Source organism: Musa acuminata, chromosome BXJ3-7 (assembly GCF_036884655.1).
Source record: "Musa acuminata AAA Group cultivar baxijiao chromosome BXJ3-7, Cavendish_Baxijiao_AAA, whole genome shotgun sequence".
NCBI classification, from domain to species: Eukaryota; Viridiplantae; Streptophyta; class Magnoliopsida; order Zingiberales; family Musaceae; genus Musa; species Musa acuminata.
The window spans coordinates 5,173,427-5,182,110 of NC_088355.1; the positions used below are offsets into that span (position 1 = coordinate 5,173,427).

Consider the following 8,684-nt stretch of genomic DNA (forward strand, 5'->3'; position numbering starts at 1 on the left):
TAAGATATGATATACCAAAACATGAAATTTTCTAATAATGCATAGATGAACAATTATGAACGAACTGTACAATTCTAATCATATGCTGTGTGTGTGTGAGAGAGAGAGAGAGAGAGAGTCGCACTTCCATTTATGATCTAAATGTTACTCTTCTTCTAACTTACTAAAATTCTACCAATTAAATTATTATTTTAATCAAGATATTATATGGTAACGATAGAGTCAATATATCACTGTCATTCGATTGATATAAGCTATATGATCGACACATCGATGCCATGAGTTTGACATTTCAATATCACGTAATCAACATTTGGGTTTATGGAGCGACACTCTTTTATGTTACATGTGCACCTATTATTACATTTGGAATCGAATAACCTCATATAACTGTTCTTGATATTAAAGACATATTATCAGTCTTATAACCTCTACTATAAAAGGCCCATCAAGTGTGTTCCCTAATTTCCTAATGTCTAATCCAAAAAGTTAACTACCATACATTTGACAATAAAAATCTTGATATTTGAGTGACACCTCATCAATACTAATCTAAGCATGAGAGAAACTTTGTCAAGTATATTATCGACTTACTTTTTGTATGATTCAATATATCTCTAATCGGATTCATTGGATTTTTTTTATAATAAAAAAAAAAAGATCTCGATTGATTCGGAATCAACATTCGGAACGGATGACAATATTCTATGTTAACATTTATCGACGTATATGACATTTATACGAACGATGTATTATCGAATCACAAATGATCGTACTAGTAGTAGCAGCAGCAGCAGCAGCTAAGGTCAAATTATTAGTTAAAATGGTGAGAAACGATGGCACCACGTGCGGCTACCAAAAAAATTGAAGAACACAGAGAGGCAAACCTTAATTACATATGTTGTGATAACCAACACTCGGTGAGGAACAGATGGGCTCAGGCTTGAATAATAATGACTGGGAACTCAACCCAAGATTTCATTCTTCATGCTTTAATAATCCCACCATTCATGTGGAATCCAACACCCCAACCATGTATCTCCTCAATAATGTTTACTAATCCCACTTAATTAGGAGGAGACAAGCAGGCCCACATCACCAAAAGTTCCCTAAGTTAGGCCATACTGTCATATACAAATATTTTTTTACTACACTAAGGAAGGTCTATTGATTGAGACTTTAGACTAAATAAGGCCCAATTGCACGTGGTGTGAGCTGGATTTGGAAAACCCATCCTGTGATTAGGTCATGACCGAGTCTATCGTTTCCGAGTTGAACTCTATTGCATCGCATTATAATACTATTAGTGCTCAGAACTTATTATTATTGGATGAATTTTTGGGAAAAGCAAATTTTCAATAGTGCCCCTTTAGTTGAACATATTGTAAAACCAATAACCATAATCATATTGAAACTATATTTCCATATATAAGTTATTATTATTATTATTATTCGTTATAACGGTAATTGTAACGGACGGGAAACTTCGGTAGAAAGGGCGGGCGTTATCCGTGCGGCGGCGAGGACGGCGTGCGCATCACGTCCCAGGAACTTCCGCCCGACGGCTCAGATCTGTTCTGATGCGTCGGACGGCTCGCGAATGATCTAAAATCTTCTCCTTCCCTACAAGACTTCCGTTCATTACAGAGGCGAAGCAACGAGGAAAGCGGCGAGGCGAAGAACGAAAGACTCGCGTCGAATAAACATTTGAGTTCCCAATGATGATGATGATGAGAGGGGTGGTGGGTTGACCGCACGTGCACGGGTTGGGACGTACGTGCGCCTCGTTGTCCTCCCGCTGGTTCTCCCGGCAGTCCACGTCCCCGCCACATGGCCACGGAGCTTAAGATAACGGCAAGCGCGTCGACCGACCTCCTCAGCCCTCGAGAAGCCATTAATTACGAGCGAACCACGGGTGACGGGGCGGGATTGGCCGGCGCTGGGATGGGCAGGACGGTGAACGTGGGGATCCTTGGGGGCGGGAAAGAGGGCGTTGGGCCACCTGCGGGTCACATGGGGAGGAGTTGGCCCTCGTACGACCCTCCCATTAAAGTGGTAATTATTGGGGGTTCCTTGTTGCGTTGTGTTCTTGGAAAGCGTTCTCTTCTCTCTCGCTCTCTCTCATCTCCCACGAGGCATGATGATAAGAGAGAGAGAGAGAGAAGGGAGGGAAGGGACACGTGGGACAGCTAGCAAGCAATCGTGGGGAGCACCATTAATCATCGCTACCCCCGACATCATGCCGGGGTTTAAATCCACAGGTTCCGAGGTGGTGGAAGGGAGGAGGAAGAAGAAGAGATGCAAATCGGGTCCCACGACGCACTCGCCCGTCACCGCTCTCGTCCCCCGTTGCCTAAACTACCCTTTTGTCCTGTGTGTGCATCTTTCAGATAAGAAGGATGAGCCAATAATAATGGCATTCATGACATGCCAACTGAAATCAAACAACATCCCTTTCGTCATGTGAAATGTTTGCGATCACCAATTATTTCCTTCTATTTCTTTCACATCACCCGCCAACAAAATCAATTCTCAGCGAGTCTCGTAAAGGATCCAAAGAGAGCCGTAGGAACCCAATCCAAAATCCAATTATCGCTCAACTATCTCTGGCACATTACAGTTGGAAAGGATCCCCACTACGACCCTACACGGGATCCTATGTGATATAACACGATCTCTTGGATCCAAATAATGCATCCAACTGGTCCCCATCGATGAACAAAAATCTCAATGCTTTCGATTTCCGCAAGCTGGATCGGTGACATGTATGGTTATATTTCATCTTCGAACCTGTTTATCATAAATAGAACATGATGTTACGTACATATGGATCATTCTTTTTCATGTTGTTGTTTTCATTAATTTTTATTATGAAAGAATATATATATATATATATATATATATATATATATATATACTTGTATTATGTTAATACCAAATAATCCCTTGAAAATTCAAACTGAAATTGGATGCCGTGGAGAGTGGGCAATATGGGAAAAGGGGTGGAGTGAAGTGTGGGACCCGGCGGAGGGAGGAAGTGCAAATGATTGCGGGGTGTGGGTGTCGGGGAGTGGGGCGACCGGGCGGGGCCGCCCTTGTCCCGGGCGTGCTCGCACGTGCCGTCGCAGGGGCATGTTGGCCCACGTGACCCGGGTGCCATGGTGTTGGTCCTCCCCTTCCCACGTGAAACCCCACCCCACTCTGTTCCCCCCCTCACCCCACCCTCCCTCGGCTCGGCTCGACTCGACTTGACTCGGCCTTCTCTCGGCACGAATGGCCTCTGAGCTCCACGCTCTCGTGATTGGCTTGACAGGAGAGTAGGAAGAATAATTGGTGTGTTGCAGTCGCTCTCTTTAAAGACCGGCATGTAGTTGCGGGACCGCTTATCATGAACTGTGCAGGTTTCCAAGAAGCCACCCACCTCTTATTCCTCCATCTCAACACAAGCAATCTCGTTTCCTTTTTCCCACCCGACCATGACTGAGCTTACTAATGGCGATGAGGTTAAGATCATCCGGGAGTGGTGATGTTGTTTGATGGCTAATGATGGAGTGATGATGGTTGTGCACTGAGGGACACGGTGAGATGAGAGAGAGAGAGAGAGAGATAGAGAAAGGAGTCCTGAAAAGGGACGGGCATTAAATGGTGTGGGGGCACAATGTTGCTGAGGATCCCATCTCGGATCAACATCAACAGGAGTAATAATTGCACAACTCGAAGGCAATGATAGGTACCATGTATGGCAATCATGGTGGCCTCCTCCCGCAATGTGCCACAGCTTCCGCCAACTTGCATTGTGGTGTGTGTGACAGCAGAGAGAGGATATCCGTATTTATACTCCGTATATGTGCACATACATTATGCTTCGAAGATGCATGTATACTTTTATTCCATCCATACGTTTAAAACATGCGTACTGCATGCTATGGAGACGCCGTTAAAAGGTAGATGCGGGAGAAGAAAAGAGAGCCGAAGACAGGGGGGAGTCAGCGCTCAAAGTTAGCCGCCGGCCCAAAGCAGTTGGCTTAACTATGGTTAGCGTCGAAGAAAGGGAGGAGGAGTTAGTGATAAGGAGCCATGATTGCGATGATTAGGGAGAGAAGAAGCATGACATCCACAGATAATAACCATTGAAACAATGGGGAGGAAGACACCGACTATTTAATACCCTCTCCTCTCCCCTCCCGACTCCATACCCATCTCATCCCTCTGTTGAGCGCCTCAGACCCTTTCCGACCTTTAGCTGAACTGCTTTAGCTGCTGCCTCCTTAAGGATCCCTGCAAGAAAGAGGAGGAAAAAGTAAAGAGGAGGTAGTAAGGACATATCGAGAAAGAAAGGAAGAAAGGAAGAGCGGGGAGTGGTCAAAGACGATGATGGGAAAGGATGATTTAGGTCTCAGTCTCAGCCTGAGCTCCTCCAGTCATCATCATCGGCATTTGCCTCTTCAGCTCAACCTCATGCCTTCCTCTTCTGCTTCCGGCCGGCCGCCATCGCCAGCCTTCCCTTGCCACCAGACGACCCAGTGGGCTGGTCTCCTTGCTGACTCAGGTAGTGACCGCAGATCTGAACCTTTTTCTTGCTCCCGTGTTTAAAGATTGATTGCACAAGTACGAGTTTCTTATGGAGTATGTGGCATTCCGTTAGCAGATAAGAGACCAGTTTTGGAGGTGTGCGGAGGAGCAGTGGACGCACGGTCGCTGCCCCTGCTCCGAGGGATCGACGTGAACCGGGCGCCATCGTCGGGCGCCGTGGAGAGGGACAGCGAAGAGGATGCGGGGGCGTCGTCCCCCAACAGCACGCTCTCGAGCGTGAGCGGCAAGCGGGCGGAGCGCGACACCCACCTGGGCGACGAGCACGACCCCGACCGCGGGATCAGCGACGAGGACGATGGAGATGGCTCCCGCAAGAAGCTCCGCCTCTCCAAGGACCAGTCCGCCATCCTCGAGGAGAGCTTCAAGGAGCACAACACCCTCAACCCCGTAAGTCCCTCTTCTCCTCCTTCGGTGACTACCGATACACGATGGTGTAGCAATCGTTGCTAACATGGGTCTGCTTCTCCTGTGTGATGACAGAAGCAAAAGCTGGCGTTGGCCAAACAACTCAACCTGAGGCCAAGGCAAGTGGAAGTGTGGTTTCAGAACCGAAGAGCAAGGTATTCTTTCTCCGGCGATTAATTAGGTGCGATGATGCTGTGACCTTCGTATACTGATCTCGTTAATGCTTGGGTTAATCTCAGGACGAAGTTGAAGCAAACAGAGGTGGACTGCGAGTTCCTGCGAAGGTGCTGCGAGACCCTCACGGAAGAGAACAGGAGACTGCAGAAGGAAGTGCAAGAGCTGAGAGCTCTGAAGCTGTCGCCTCAGTTCTACATGCACATGACTCCTCCCACCACGCTTACCATGTGCCCTTCCTGCGAGCGCGTCTCCAACTCCACCGCGTCCACGACGACCACCATCACCACAACCTCAACCTCGTCACCGTTTGCCAACGCACCGGCGCAGCCGATGCCGGAACACCATCAGTTCCTCCACCACCGCACGATCCCGGGCCCATGGGCGCCGATCCCGCTCCGGCCATTCCTCGATGCCCCTCCGCAGCGCTCGTAACTGAGCTCTCGTCAACCATATCACCCACACCACCATCACCATGACCATGGGCTCTGGGTTCTTGCAAGATATGGGATGCTACTGTTGCTGTCAGCACACGATGAGTGCTGTGCTGTGATGGTGATGGTTGGGTGGGTGATCGATAGGAGAATCCTGTCAGCTTTTCTTTTATGACAGGCATTCCTCAACTCAGATTATATTCAAAGCCTAGTACTGGATCCGGATCACTTTTGTTTTCCTCCTAAGACTTGGTGGTGTTAAGTGTTCCGATAGATCTCGTTCTAAAACTGCTCTTTCTTTGGTCTGAAATCAAGAACATGCATGCCTTCATCTGAAACCATCAAGAAATAAACGTCAGATCCCATGCTGTGTCTCAGCTGGTAATTTAAGGCATTAGGTGTTCATCACCATGATCACAGCTGGAACTTGCCCCTGAATGATTGATATGAGTTACTCTCTCTCTCTCTCTCTCTCTCTCTCTCTCATGCGCATATGGTCCTGTTGTTCGGACTCTTTTGTTGCCTTGTGCTATAGCTTGATGGGCTGCTGCATGTATAGAGAAAGACAAACCAGGGAACTCACGTGGGAAGTGCCCAGGAGGGTGTTGAATCCGAGGAATATAGATAGAAGCTCTTCTTCTTCTTCTTCTTCATCAAGGTTTCTGATGGTTCGAGTATTCTCTCACTTCTTTTCAGTCTAATGCGGCCGGTGAGAACGAAATGGATCTCAGTAATATGCTTCCCGGTCTGTCCCCGCCTCTGCTTTAGGTTGATTCATCCTACTGGCCACTAATAATATTCTTAAGTTGCATTTATTACACAAAATTATAATGAAAATGACTAATGAAGTTCTCATTGATTTCAAATAATATCATGGACAATTATTTTTGGAAGACTCAAAAAATGTGGATTACAACTCTGTCTCTCCCATGCTTAATTAGCCTAAAGTAATCCTCTTAAGAAGCAATGGCGAAGGCTCAGAGGATTATGCCCATGCCATTTCGATCTCATCAAAAAGGAGGAGACAACCGCTGGCACACCACTGAGTGCAGGCCAGAGAGCAGAGGATTATGCTTCTTGCTCAGAGTGCAGCTCACACAGTAATTAATTTCGTGTAATTACAAGCACTGGGAAGAAAACTTTGATCATAAAAATTACAATAAAGAAAATTGACAATAAAACACAAACTCAATAATGTGCGGATATGAGAATAATAAATATAAAAAAAATAATTTTTGTTTAACTCCAACTCATGCTTAAAATTCTTATATATCCTCTTATATAAACAAAAAAAATTCTACTCGATCTATCTAGATCTACCATACATGATATTTATATAGTAAAAAGATCTTCAAGACTTATCAATGTCCTTTTAAGTACGAGAATTGAGGCATCTGAATATGAGGGCTTGAGATAAATTGTTTATCTTAAATGACCTTGCACAATTGGATCACTTCAAAATAAACTACAAAAGGTGTCTCTTACGGAGGCACCAACTATAAAATATAAATATTAGTACGATTTTCAAGGTCAAATTCTCTCTTCCTTTTGAATATTAACATGAACCGAAGGGACTATGTCGAAAAATCTCTCTAAACATCAATCTTGGTATGGTGGAGGGATGAGACTAAGTTTCGGAGTGTCACTCTAGATTTCAATCTTGGTGTGAGAGGAAGATTGATAAAAATAATAGAAGATAAGAAAAATTATTGAAGAAGTGAAAAAGCTTACTGCTCTGATACCATGATGAAGATAATAGAAGATAAATAAGCTTAAATTGTCGCTATCGTATTTATATAGATTAGGAGGAAAGATTTCCCTCAACAAAATGGAGGATTTTTCTGATTTTTCTCAACAGAATAGAGAAATTTTTGAGGAAATCCTATCTTCTATCATAGATGACTTGGGTTGGATACCTGATTGGGTAGAACTCTTGGCTTCGATTGTTCTAGGCACAGATCCCTTGCCATTAATAAATCATTTGTATAACATGATTGATTCATGAAACTTCCTTTCCTGCTTAATCTACGTCGACATTGGTATAGCAGAAACTTACATAAACTTATCATCATCAACTGTCATTTCTGCTAAAGAGTGCTACTGGCTTTGTAATTAGAGTAGAAGAAACCATTACTGAGTAGAACAGGATTTAGGAAGACTTCCCTACCTACATTCTTTACATCTCGATCATATTCGCTGAAGCACTACAAGTTCTACAGTATCAGAGTCGCAGAATTGATCCGCAGGAGGCGTCTCCAGGTGGTCGGAGACGTAGCTCTTGAACGCATCAGACTCGCGTGCAGCCACTGAAGATTTGCAACGAGATGCACAACCCGCCGGCACGGCGCAAGGAAGAACGTTAAGGGGATGACGCAGATTCCCAATTCCAGTAGCAACATCGTCGCAGGACCTCTCTGTGAGCATCATACGTATCAATCCTAAATAAATAAATAAATAATAAAGAGGAAGAATCATTTCTTTTAGTTTCTTTTTTGTTATGTGCTGATATTAAGAAAGATATTATTAAAAAAAATAAATTATGATAAGATTATCATGATCCCTTTATTATTTTGATATTATGTTATCATGATTTTAATCATAAAAAATATGATAATATATTATCATGATTTTATTAATAATAAAGATCATGATCTCAATATCATCTCCTACGTTACGTTATGAAATGATCTAATGAATTTTAAATCATCAATATTTAGATTTTTCATCGTAAATAAATAGTAAAGCAGAAGAATCTTTATTTTAGTTACTTTTTCTTATATGCTGCACAACTTGATTTATCCTCTTTTTTTTTAATATGGTGTGCTTTTTCATATAAATGAAGTAAATAACTTCATAATTAACATTTATGACATAACTTTCTTTGCCAATGTCACACTCCAAATAAATTCGAAATTTATAATTTAACGATCATTATTTATTAATCATAAAAACATCATAAAAATATAATAATTTTAATATAAAAAATTAAAATATAAATCATAGTAAAAGATAAGAGACCTCTCTCCTCTATGGATCTTCTTTTCAATCCTCTTGCCAACCTCATTGATAATAAAGGAG

General features: G+C 43.4%; 1 protein-coding gene across 2 annotated transcripts; it reads left to right on the forward strand.

The window, feature by feature from the left end:
• Nucleotides 1-4,173: 4,173 nt before the first annotated feature.
• Nucleotides 4,174-6,000, forward strand: LOC135643288 (homeobox-leucine zipper protein HAT4-like). Of its 2 annotated transcripts, none has more exons than XM_065160064.1 (4): nt 4,174-4,549; nt 4,646-4,980; nt 5,074-5,153; nt 5,238-6,000. In XM_065160064.1, exons 1-4 carry the CDS (start codon nt 4,372-4,374, stop codon nt 5,605-5,607), a joined length of 963 nt encoding a protein of 320 aa, XP_065016136.1. In that variant the 5' UTR covers nt 4,174-4,371; the 3' UTR covers nt 5,608-6,000. The 2 variants fall into 2 exon arrangements, with proteins under 2 accessions (XP_065016136.1, XP_065016138.1); XM_065160066.1 differs by having other exon boundaries at nt 4,176-4,549; nt 4,649-4,980.
• Nucleotides 6,001-8,684: the final 2,684 nt, after the last annotated feature.

Coding starts and splice junctions, on each gene's coding strand:
- LOC135643288 (XM_065160064.1), top strand. CDS start 4,372: ATGATGGGAAAGGATGATTTAGGTCTCAGTCTCAGCCTGAGCTCCTCC. Junction 4,550..4,645: donor TGGTCTCCTTGCTGACTCAG/GTAGTGACCGCA, acceptor GCATTCCGTTAG/CAGATAAGAGACCAGTTTTG. Junction 4,981..5,073: donor AGCACAACACCCTCAACCCC/GTAAGTCCCTCT, acceptor GTGTGATGACAG/AAGCAAAAGCTGGCGTTGGC.